This window comes from Labrus mixtus, unplaced genomic scaffold, assembly GCF_963584025.1.
Source record: "Labrus mixtus unplaced genomic scaffold, fLabMix1.1 SCAFFOLD_65, whole genome shotgun sequence".
NCBI classification, from domain to species: domain Eukaryota; kingdom Metazoa; phylum Chordata; class Actinopteri; order Labriformes; family Labridae; genus Labrus; species Labrus mixtus.
In genome coordinates this window covers 119,401-132,500 of record NW_026870243.1, presented here as the reverse complement: position 1 = coordinate 132,500, position 13,100 = coordinate 119,401, and the positions used below count along the sequence as shown (strand labels likewise).

The following is a 13,100-nucleotide window of genomic DNA, read 5'->3' as shown; positions in this document are numbered from 1 at the left end:
ACAAACACTCCTCATAAATACACAACTGCTTCTGTTTTTGCAAATTACATTAGTGACCATTGTGTTATTGCCTCAGTGAGAAATACAAAAATCCCCAAAACCAAGCCACGCATCATTATAAATTTAATGAACAAGGGTTTTTTCATGACTTGTTTAATTTTGACTGGCAGAAAATGCATCATATTCCTGATGTTGAAAGTGCATGGAAGTTCTTTTATGATGGTTTCACAAAAGTTGTGGACAAGCATGCTCCCCTCAGAAAGTACAGAGTTAAAGGCCGAAATAATGTATGGTTCACTCCAGAGTTATCTAACTCACTTCATGAGCAAAATATAGCATGGGCAAAAGCCAGGAGATCAGGTCTGGATTCGGACTGGCTGCTTTACAGGCAGATGCGCAATGCTCTCACAGTTGCAATTAGGAAAGCCAAAGCTGATCATTTCCTCACAGAAACCTCAAGCAACCTAAACAATCCCTTGAAATTCTGGAAGACAATTAAATCCCTGGCCGGAAATAAAAATGGAATTGAGCTTCCTCCATGCATTGTTAAGGACTCACTTAAAGTCATTGATAAGTCCAAAATGCTTGGTGCCTTTAATGAACATTTTATAGCCTCTGGCTCCTTGTTTGACTCTTTTAGCAATAGGCATATAAATTCCCCTACTGTTTTTTCTGACTGTCAAGTTACAGGTAGTCAATCCTTCAGTTTTCAAGTCATTACAGTCTCAGAAGTGCTCAAAGCCCCCAAACTCCTCGACACAAAAAAATCTGCAGGTCCTGACAACTTAGAACCTTACTTTTTAAAGCTGGCAGCTGATTTTATTGCACCACCTTTGACACATCTTTTTAATCTCTCCCTGGACACAAACGAAATTCCTCTTATATGGAAATCTGCATTTGTTCTTCCCTTGTTGAAAGGGGGGGACCCTACAGTTTTAAATAATTATAGACCCATCTCCAAATTGTCGGTCCTGGTCAAGGTTCTGGAGTCCATTGTGAGTGAACAACTGAAATATTTCCTACTATCAAACAAAATCTTATCTGACTTTCAGTCAGGTTTTCGGAAAAAACACAGCACAACTACAGCGGCCTTAAAAGTGGTCAATGATTTTATAGAATTTTTAGATAACAAACACCACTGTGCAGCGCTTTTTATTGATTTATCAAAGGCTTTTGATACTGTGGATCATGCAATACTAAAGCAAAGACTTAGTAGCGTAGGACTATCAGACAAAGCGGTCTGCTGGTTTGAAAACTACCTTTCTGGAAGATCTCAGTGCGTGCAGGCAGAAGGCATCACTTCTAGCGCCCTTGTAGTATCCAAAGGCGTGCCCCAGGGATCAGTCCTGGGACCACTACTCTTCATTTTATATATCAATAGTCTTGATCAAAATGTTATTAATGCAAATTTCCACTTTTATGCTGATGACACTGTGATATACTGCTCTGCACCTACACCAAATCAGGCCCTTTGTCAGCTACAACTTGCTTTTAATACTGTACAACATACCTTGTGTGACTTAAAACTTGTTCTGAATGCTGATAAAACGAAACTCATGATGTTCTCGAACTCCAAATCAAAGCCACTGAACCTTCCTGCTATCACCACCTTTCAGGGCTTTGAAATTGAGTCTGTATCTCAATACAGATATCTGGGATTTGTGATTGATGAGTCTCTCTATTTTAGGCCTCACGTTCAACAATTGGTAAAAAAAAAAACTCAAGTTAAAATTAGGATTTTATTTTAGAAATAAGTCTTGCTCTTCATTTAAGGCCAAAAAACACTTGTTGCTGCCACTTTTATGTCAGTGCTAGACTGTGGCGATGCTATTTACATGCATGCATCCTCGCAAAGCCTACATGCGCTGGATACTGTTTACCATGGGGCACTGAGGTTTATCACCAATCTTTAAGCACTTACTCACCACTGCTCCTTCTATGCTCGGGTTGGTTGGACTGCCTTGTCTGCATGTAGACTAAATCACTGGCATATTTTCATTTATAAGGGTATTCTCGGTCTGCTTCCATCATACCTACAGAGCTACATACTTCAAAAAAGTACTGGAAGTTACAATCTTCGCTCGCAGGATTTACACCTTCTAACCATCCCTAAAGCCTGTACCGAATTAGGAAAAAGGGCATTCAAGTATGCTGCTCCCCTTTTCTTGGAATCGGTTACAAGATACTTTAAATCTTCAGAAGCTGGTTTCCTTGAATGTTTTTAAAGGTTGTCTTAATGATCTGGAGGCAGAAATATCTGACTGTAGATGTTTTAGCTAACTCATATTGCGATTTTTGATCGCTTTGTTGCTGATGACTTCTGACAGATTCTGATGAATGGTTCTTTTTGTGATTCCTGTATTTATGTGTTTTATGTCTGAAACCCTGTAATTGTGCTGCTGCCTGTCTTGGCCAGGACGCTCTTGGATAAGAGATTTTTAATCTCAATGAGACTTTTTCCTGGTTAAATAAAGGTTAAATAAAAATAAAAAAACACTCACACTCACACACACACGCACACACACACACACACACTGGTGTTGGAGTGTGTGAGTGTACCTGGTCTCTTTCACAATGCTCCTGAAGCTTGGACTGTTGCTGAGAAAGTTTCTGTGACTGTGAAAATCTGCAGCACACACACACACACACACACACACACACACACACACACACACACACACACACACACACACACACACACACACACACACACACACACACACAGGTGGAGAGAGACAGTGTGTGTATCTACATTAGTCTTGTACAGGGATGTACATTTTAGATTGTTAGCTTGATGCTAACACTTTAGTGAATTGACCATTTACAGGCTAACGGCCGTGGCCTTTTGGCTAATCTGACATCTGTCAATCAAATACCTACAGAAGTTAAATAAAGAGGATGCTGTAAAAATAACGACATTTTTGATGCTACTACAGGTTCATTAAACAATGTGCTGTAAGTTTTTAATTATTAGAGCCTGACTCTGTTGTTATGTTCTCTTAGTGGTCACATTATAATAAAGCCTGTGTGTGTGCGTGTGTGTGTGTGTGTGTGTGTGTGTGTGTGTATGTGTGTGTGTGTGTGTGTATGTGTGTCTGACCTGGTGTTTGTCCATCTGTCTCTGAGTGAGACCCTGCTGAGGACTGGTCTCTGCTCCTCCTCCTGTCCCTCCTGGAGGAGTGAGCAGGGAGCACCAACTCCTCGTCTGATGAAGATGAAGAGTCTCCTGACTCTGAGCTCAGGTCCAGATCCTGTCAGACAAAGATCAGGGTTTACAGTTATGATCCAGGTTTCTGTCTGTTCAACATGAGTCTGGTTCTGATCCAGGTTTCTGTCTGTTCTACATGAGTCTGGTTCTGATCCAGGTTTCTGTTTGTTCATCATGAGTCTGGTTCTGATCCAGGTTTCTGTTTGTTCATCATGAGTCTGGTTCTGATCCAGGTTTCTGTCTGTTCATCATGAGTCTGGTTCTGATAGAATAGAATAGAATAGAATGACTTTATTGATCCCAAACTGGAAAATTGTGGCGTTACAGCAGCAGGTTATCCAAACACACAATATGAGTAAAAAACACAATGTTAGCAAATCTAAACATAATATAATATTAAATACAAAGTAAATAAGTACTAAGTAAGTAATAAGTACTGCCCTCCTCAAGGTAACCAATGACCTTCTTTTACTGTTGATCACACAATTTTAACTGATCGTCTCAGAAAATGGGTTGGTTTAAAGGATACTGCGCTTAGCTGGTTTTACTCTTATCTTTTAGAAAGAACCTTCACGGTCACCATCGGTAACTACTCCTCCTCTACCTCTAACATTACCTGTGGTGTACCGCAAGGTTCAGTTTTAGGTCCCATTTTATTCTCCATTTATATGCTGCCTCTTGGCCAAATAATTGAACGCCACAATGTCTCCTTTCACTGCTACGCAGACGACACACAGATATACCTTCCTCTGAGACCTGAGGACGCTAGGAGCCTAGCTGCTGTCAGAAACTGCCTAAACGACATCAACAGCTGGATGGCACAAAACTTTCTCCAACTGAACAATTCTAAATCTGAAATCATAGTATTCAACCCGCCAAACTCCACTCATATCTCAAAGAGCAGCCTCGGTCCCTTATTCGCCAATGTCCAACCCACCGCCAGAAATCAAGGAATAACATTCAATTGCAATCTCACCTTTGAATCCCATATCAAAACAGTTGTCCGATCATGCTTCTTCCATCTACGCACCATCTCCAAAATTAAAACAATTCTAACCCAACCAGACCTTGAAAAGATCATCCATGCCCTCATTTTCTCCCGACTTGACTACTGTAAGTCCCTCTTTTCCGGAATCACGAATAAGTCACTGTCTCGCCTCCAGCTAGTCCAAAATGCAGCAGCGAGGCTTCTTACTGGTTGTAACAGACGACATCACATCACTCCAACTTTAGCTTCATTACATTGGCTTCCTGTACGTTTTAGAATCGATTTTAAGATTTTACTCATTACTTTTAAAGCACGGACGGGGCTGGCTCCAAGCTATATAACAGAGCTGCTGACACCATATGAGCCAGCCCACAGTCTTAGATCCTCAGGTGGGGGCCTCCTGGTCGTTCCAAAGTCGAGACTTAAAACTAAAGGTGACCGGGCCTTTTCAGTCAGGGCCCCTTGACTTTGGAACGACCTCCCTGAGGAGATAAGACTTGCAGATTCCCTCAATTCTTTTAAATCCCTTCTTAAAACGTACTTTTACAGACTTGCTTTTATGTGATGTCGTCTTCTTAATGTCTTTTCTTAATGGTTTTACTATTTTTATCTTCTTTTACTTCTTACTGTCCTTTTATTTATGGTCTTATCTCGTATTTATGCTCATATCTTAATCTCCTCTTGTGTTTTAACTTGGTAATTTCTTATCTTACTTACTTTGTCTATTTATGTTTCATATTTATATTTACTTTGTATTTTTATTAATATTATAGTTTTAGGTTTTTTGATCCTTTAACCACTTGTTTCTATTTATTTTTCTGCTCTTACCTTCTTATTGCTGTTATCTTTTTATTTGCTTTTATCTCTTTTAGTTTCTTACATCTTTTTAAATCTTTGGTCCTCTTGGTCTCAGCTCGTGTTGTTGGGTTCTTGTGTTGCCTGGGTTCTTATAATGGTTCTTGTGATGGTCGGGTTATATATGTCTGTTGGGTATTGTGCACTTTGGGTTCTTTTCTGTTGAATTGTATTTAATTATTCTTAGTATTTTGCTTTAGTTTGTTCTTGTTTTTGCTGTTTGTCAAAGCACTTTGTAAACCTGTGTTTTTAAAAGGTGCTATATAAATAAAGTTATTATTATTATTATAGTCTGTTGGAGAAGCTGCTCCGCTGTTTGTCCAGTAGGGTGTGCAGAGGGTGATCAGGATTATCCATAATGGATAACAGTTTGTTCAGAGTCCTCCTCTCTGTCACCACTACAAAAGAGTCTAGCTTGCAGCCTATCACAGAGCAGGCCTTCTTAATCAGTTTGTCCAGTCTCTTAGTGTCACCAGCTCCAATGCTGCTCCCCCAGCAGACCACAGCAGAGAACAGTGCATTGGCCACAACAGACTGATAGAAGATCTCCAACATCTTGCTGCACACATTGAAGGATCTCAGCTTACTCAGAAAGTAGAGTCGGCTCATCCCCTTCTTCTACACAGCCTGAGTGTTGGCCTTCCAGTTCAGTTTGTTGTCTATGTTGACACCCAGGTACTTGTACTCCTCCACCACAGACACATCCTCTCCCAGGATGCACAGCGGTGGTGACTCTGTCCTCTTCCTTCTGAAGTCGATCACCATCTCCCTGGTCTTATCCACGTTCAGAATCAGGTGATTTCTTCCTGTCCACTCCACAAAGTTATCCACCAGCTCTCTGTACTCCCCCTCTTGCACATCACTTATACACCCCACCACCGGAGTCATCAGAAAACGTCCGCAAGTGGCATGACCTGGAGTTGTACTGAAAGTCAGAGGTGTACAAGGTGAAAAGGAAAGGAGACAGCACAGTCCCCTGTGGAGCTCCTGTACTACTCTCCACCATTCCAGACTGAACACTGCCAAGTCGGACAAACTGTGGTCTGTCTGTCAGGTAGTCAGTAATCCAGGAGGCTCTTCCAGCAGTCGTGGCTGGATGGTGTTGAATGCACTGGAGAAATCCAAAAAGGTGATTCTCACAGTGCAGCCGTTTCCCTCCAGATGTGAGTGAGCACACTGCAGCAGGTAGATGATGGCATCGTCCACTCCCACGTGTGGCTGGTAGGCAAATTGTAGAGGGTCGAGGGATGGTTTCACCTGCGGCCTGAGGTGGGTCAAGACGAGCCTCTCCAACACTTTCATCACATGAGAACTGGTCCATAATCCTTGAGATCAGATGGTGTCGTCTTCTTTGGGACCGGGACCAAGCAGGACGTTTTCCACAGCACCGGTATCCTCTCCTGGCTCAGACTCAGGTTGAAGAGGTGTTGCAGAATCTCAGACAGCTGGCTGGCACAGGTCTTCAGAACCCTTGGGCTGATGCCGTCCAGGCCTGGAGCCTTGCTAAGGTGTAGTTTCTCCAGCGGTCTCTTAACCTGGCCAGTTGTTAGAGTCAGGGGGGATGGAGCAATTCACCTCAGAGGGGGAAGTGCATTCCTGTGGTGCGAAACCAGAGTCCAAAGAGTTCACCATGGGGGGTTGGGGGGGAGGGAGAAAATACAAAAGGAGGCTGTAAGGTGTGAAGTACAGGGGTGTTGTTTGAGGTGGGAGAGGCAGTTGAAGGCTGTGCACTAAACCTGTTGAAGAACAGGTTTAGCTCATTCGCCCTCTCCAGGCTGCCAGAATGTTGTCTTTCTCTCCCCTTGAAACCAGTGATTTCCCTCATTCCAGTCCACACATCCCTCACGTTGTTCTGATGGAGTTTGGCCTCCAGCTTTCTCCTGTATGAGTCCTTGCACTCCCTCAGCTTTTCCCTCAGATCGTGCTGTATCCTCCTCAGCTCCTCCCTGTTTCCAGACCTAAAGGTCTTGTTTCTTTTTGTTGAGAAGGGTTTTCAGGTCACTGGTGATCCAGGGTTTGTTGTTAGGAAAACAGTGTACAGTCCGGGGCGGTAAAGCAGTGTTTTCACAGAATTTAATGTATTCTGTGATGCAGTCAGTCATGCTGTTAATGTCCTCTCCATGTGGCTCACAGAGTACATCCCAGTCTGTGGACTCAAAGCAGTCCTGCAGTGCCTCATTGCTCTCCTGTGTCCACCTCCTAACAGTCCTGGTGGTCACAGGCTGTCTTTGGACCAGGGGGATATACTCTGGTGTCAGTAGGACCAGGTTGTGGTCTGATCTGCCCCGGCTTCAGGACCAAAGTCCTGAAGCCGGGTACCGCCACGTTGTGGTCCGGGATGTCCGAGTGCAGCCATGTCTCTGTGAAGCACATAATACTGCACTGGCGGTATTCCCACTGGTGCCGAACAAGAGCGTCGAGTTCGTCCGTCTTATTGCCCAAAGACCTCACGTTCCCCATAATCACCGCTGGTACAGAAGGCTTATGTTTTCTCTTCTTAGCTCTTCTCTTAGTTCCAGCTCTGCAACCCCGGCGTCGCCTCTTCAGCTCCCCCGGAATTACAGGCCTTGCTCCGGGCAGTAGCACCTTGGAGAGCGCCATCAGCTGATCACGTGTGTAAACAATGCCCTCACTCAGCTGTGTGCTGCTCTCCGTTACAAAGAGTGTCCAAAGTAACAGAAAAACAGTGCAAAAAGTTCCAAGTAGCCATTACCACATAATAGGTTAAACTAATACTCAAAAAACACACAGTAAAAACAAATAATAACTAACCAAAAAATACGATATAACGACACGGACAACGGGAGCTGCTGCAACCGGCGGCCACCTCACACAGCGCCGGAAGTGGAAGAGTTTCTGTCTGTTCAACATGAGTCTGGTTCTGATCCAGGTTTCTGTCTGTTGTTTAACAGGTCAGTTTTCAGCTTATCCATTGAATGCTGTTTATTTGAGACAGAAAAGGGGGGGGGGGCAGCTGAAGGTCATGATAATTGAGTTTGTATCACACAGTCTGAACCGTCCCCTCCATCAGTCACACCATCCTAAAAAAGACCCAAACAACTTCCCCCCGATCTCCAACCTTCCTTTCCTCAGCAAAATCAGAAAGAGCAGCTGCTGCCCAACTCCACCAGTCCAACCATGAGCTCTACGAACCGTTCCAACTTGGCTTCAGACATCTAACCCCCCTAACCCCCCTAACCCCTCTAACCCCCCACAGCACAGAAACCACCCTCATTAAAATCACCAACGACCTCCATCAGCATCCTCATCCTCCTAGACCTCTCTGTCTCCCACACCATCCTCCTCCACCTCCTATCTGAACACCTTGGCGTCTCCTGGTTCCACTCCTACCTCTCCAACAGGCAACAGTTTGTCACCATCAGCGACACCAGCTCCTCCCTAGCCCCGATTAACCAAGGAGTACTGCAAGGTTCTGTGCTTGGCCCTCTTCTCTTCACTATCTACATGCTCCCCCTCAGTCTGATAATCCGCCAACATGGTCTCAATTTCCACTCCTACGCTGATGACAGACAACTCTACCTCAACACCCTTCCTTCCACTAAGCTCCTCATTCACCTCCACTGGCTCCCGATCAAGTCCCCCATTCAATATAAACTCCTCCTACTCACCTACAAATCTCTCCATGGTCTAGCACCACCGTACCTCACCGACCTCCTCCATCGGCCTCATCTAACACTCCCCCCAACTGATCACCCACTTCCTGTCTCCTTCATTTGTGTGTCTCTTGTTCTCTCCCTTTACGCCCCCCACACACACACACTTTGTAAAGCGTCCTTGGGTTTCATGAAAGGTGTTATATAAATCTAAGTTCTTATTATTATTAAGCTGCTGTTATTGTTTGTTTTGTAAACAGACCTGGAAGTCGTGGGACAGTTCAGGACAGAGTTGACTATACTGAACCAGCAGCTCTTTGGGTCTGTCAGGGTCCGGACGGAGACGTAGTTTGTTCAGGTCTGTCTCCAGATCGTCATCCTGTGAACACACACACACACACACACACACACACACACACACACAGACACACACACACACACACACACACACACACACACACACACACACACACAGACACACACACACACACACACACACACACACACACACACACACACACACACACACACAGACACACACACACACACACACACACACACACACACACACACACAGACACACACACACACACACACACACACACACACACACACACACACACACACACACACACAGACACACACACACACACAAACACACACACACACACACACACACTATTTAATCCTCTTCATCCTCTCTCTCTTCTTTTTTATTATACTCCTTGATCCCATCATATTCCTCCTCCTCCTCCCCCTCCCCCTCCTCCTCTTCCTCCCCCTCCCCCCCCTCCTCCTGTTTGAGGAACAGTCCATTGTGATTATTGGATATTCAAATGAGTGACATCATGTGATCTATAGGTTTAAACTCTGACCCTGATTTCAGACCACCTTCATCACACAGAGAAATACTCACATCGTCTCTGCTGTCTGGCTCCTCGTCTTCTTCATCCTCCTCATCCTCACTGCTCTCATCTGAAGGACACACAAACACAGCAGCGTGTCAGCTTCTGTGTGTGTGTGTGTGTGTGTGTAACGCCCTGTGTGTGTAACGCCCTGTGTGTGTAACGTACTGTGTGTGTAATGTACTGTGTCTGTAACGTATGAAGGTAGATATGTTGCAAAATGTGAGAGCTTAAAACAAATCGTCTCGCAAAATGTGTTGCAAAACTCAAGCAGCGCAAAAAGTAGTTTGTGAAGATTTGAGAAGTTGTAATTGGAGAGTTGTGGTTGTAAAAGATAATAGGCACAAGTTATTAAAAAAAATCTGAGTAAATTATGATTTTTACATACAAGTTCACTTTTTCAAGCTCTCACATCACATTCTACAAGCTCTCACATCTCATTCTACAAGCTCTCACATCACATTCTACAAGCTCTCACATCACATTCTACAAGCTCTCACATCTCATTCTACGAGCTCTCACATCTCATTCTACAAGCTCTCACATCACATTCTACAAGCTCTCACATCACGTTCTACAAGCTCTCACATCACATTCTACAAGCTCTCACATCTCATTCTACAAGCTCTCACATCACATTCTACAAGCTCACACATCTCATTCTACAAGCTCTCACATTTTGCAACATATCTACCTTCATAGTAACGCCCTGTGTGTGTAACGCTCTGTGTGTTTAATTATGGAAAGCCGATTGAACATATATTAGATATCCTTGATATCAAAGCTCAGTTTCCTGTACTAGTGAAGTCTTTGGCCGCACTAGTTTACTAGTAGAACGTTGAAAGACTTACTAGTAAACTAGTAGAAGGCAAAAAGTCCTACATGTTAACTAGTAAGGTGCAAAATATCTACTAGTTAACTAGTAAGATATATTTTGCGTCTACTAGTTAACTAGTGAGCCTAAAAATGTTTACTAGTTAACTAGTAAGAGCAACAATGTCCACTAGTAAGCTAGTTTGACTCTTTTTAACCTTACTTGTAAACTAGTGAGGTTCAAAATGTTTACTAGTTAACTAGTAAGACCCAAATGTCCACTAGTATCACTAGTGATGCAGTTACACATTTTACTTGTTTACTAGTGAGGCTCTTAAAGTCCACTAGTTAACTAGTTAGTGCAAAAAGCCAACTAGTAACACTAGTTCAGGACATTTTAGTCCTACTAGTGAACTAGTGAGGCTCAAAATGGTTAACTAGTTATCTAGTAAGAGCCAAAATGTCACTAGTTACACTAGTAGTACTCTTTTTGGCATAACTGGTTAACTACTACGGTTTTAAATGTTAACTAGTACTACTAGTGAAAGCCAAAATGCGTACTAGAAACACTGGTTGAAGTACATGCTAATGAGTGGGTGGGATCAGGGCATTCTCTGAACCTTACCATTGGTTCTCCATATAGACCTCCACCTTCCTCAAATTTAACCCTTTGTAAGGAGCAAGTGCTGTGAAGCAATGGCTTCTTCCCTATTTTCCATGGAGAGTAAAACATGAAAATTATATATATATATTAAATGTTATAATTGTTTTTTTAAACTTAAAATAAGATAGAATATCATTTTAGAACTGTTCTCATGATTTTCTTTTTGCTTTGTTATCCCATCAAGACAGTATTTACAGAAAACATAAGAAAGAGTACATCTTAAGGTCAGTAGAGTGATAAAAAAAAAAAACAGCCCAAGGTGCAATTGTAAGTTAAAAATGAATGTGTAAATATTTCATATAAGTTCATGCTGTTCTTAAAAAGGAAAAAAGTTAATCAGATAAAATTATGGACTTTAAAACAACTGGAACTTGATACAGAATTTATGTTCTTGCATTTAATACGTTTTAATTTGGCCTAAAGTCTGTAAACTAAGAAAAATAAAGGGATTCAAGATTAGGGCCACGTAAAAGGAAAAAAAAACTAAAATTTAGAGATTAAAATCATTAATTTATAAGAATAAAGTAAAATGTACAAGATTAATTTCTTGTTTGAGTCTATATCAGAAGAGCAGCAGCCGCCTGTTCGAAAATGATAAATGTGGAGCATCTTGTTACAGTAAAGGTTTGACAAATAAGGAAATAGGCTCCTTCCTTGTGTAGTCTATAAAAACAGTTTGACAAATATATCCGATAAGTTGTTTTATCGGCACATCATCATCACATTGTCATAAAATATCAGGACCCTGAAAAGATACTGGAAGCAACTGTAATTTTCCGAAGAAAGAACCCCACTGACCCAATTGTCTCTTTTGTGGCAGAGGAAAATGCTTTAGGGGTTCTCCTTTCATCATTTTTGTGCAGGCGGAAGGCTTCTCTATGATAGGCTGCAACCTAAAAATGTACATTTTCGTAAATGTATGACTTTATTCTCCTAAATTTACATGTTTATTCTCGTACATATACAAGATTAATCTCAAATATATATATATATTTTTCTTTAAGATGGCTCTACTCCATCGTATAAATGAGCCCTAAAAATTTCATTTTACTATGTAAAGTGAAGGTTCAAAATTGTACTACTTGCAAATGCCCCACAGATGGGGCTATATGTATATATACTGCTAATATCTACAATACTAGTATGACTAGTAGCACTAGTCGCACTAGTAGCACTAGTAGCACTAGTCGTACTAGTAGCACTAGTCGCACTAGTCGCACTAGTCGTACTAGTAGCACTAGTAGCACTAGTCGCACTAGTCGCACTAGTAGCACTAGTCGTACTAGTAGCACTAGTCGCACTAGTCGCACTAGTCGCACTAGTCGCACTAGTAGCACTAGTCGTACTAGTAGCACTAGTCGCACTAGTCGCACTAGTAGCACTAGTAGCACTAGTCGTACTAGTAGCACTAGTAGCACTAGTCGCACTAGTCGCACTAGTCGCACTAGTAGCACTAGTCGCACTAGTCGCACTAGTAGCACTAGTCGTACTAGTCGCACTAGTCGCACTAGTAGCACTAGTAGCACTAGTCGTACTAGTAGCAGTAGTAGCTCTAGTCGCACTAGTCGCACTAGTCGTACTAGTAGCACTAGTCGTACTAGTAGCACTAGTCGCACTAGTCGCACTAGTAGCACTAGTCGTACTAGTAGCACCAGTCGCACTAGTCGCACTAGTCGTACTAGTAGCACTAGTCGCACTAGTCGCACTAGTAGCACTAGTCGTACTAGTAGCAGTAGTAGCTCTAGTCAAACTAGTCGCACTAGTAGCACTAGTTGCCAGAGGTGTAAAGTAACGAATTACATTTACTCACGTTACTGTAATTGAGTAGTTTTTTGGTGTACTTACTACTTTTTAAGTCATTTTTAAAATGTGTACTTTTACTTTCACTTTTCACTCAGTAGGTTTTCTGTATTGTAATTCGCTACATTTTAAGAAAGTAAGTAAGAAAAATAGGCCTGCTATGAATTATTTTCCTTCATCGCACCGGAGCGACAACAGACCAGTGGGCGTGCACTGTAGCTGTTCCCACTCAACGTTCTTGAAGCCAAAATAC

General features: G+C 42.5%; 1 protein-coding gene across 9 annotated transcripts in view; it reads right to left on the bottom strand.

The window, feature by feature from the left end:
* The window catches only part of LOC132967148 (cytosolic carboxypeptidase 4), an 80,200-nt gene that overhangs the window by 23,305 nt on the left and 43,795 nt on the right, over positions 1–13,100 (bottom strand). For all 9 annotated transcript variants that reach the window (XM_061034006.1, XM_061034007.1, XM_061034000.1 and 6 more), the window contains 4 exons: positions 9,582–9,640; positions 8,928–9,044; positions 3,101–3,251; positions 2,560–2,626 (listed from right to left, as the gene is read on the bottom strand). In XM_061034006.1, the coding sequence (XP_060889989.1) occupies positions 2,560–2,626; positions 3,101–3,251; positions 8,928–9,044; positions 9,582–9,640 (394 nt within the window). The remainder of the gene's footprint in view (positions 1–2,559; positions 2,627–3,100; positions 3,252–8,927; positions 9,045–9,581; positions 9,641–13,100) is intronic.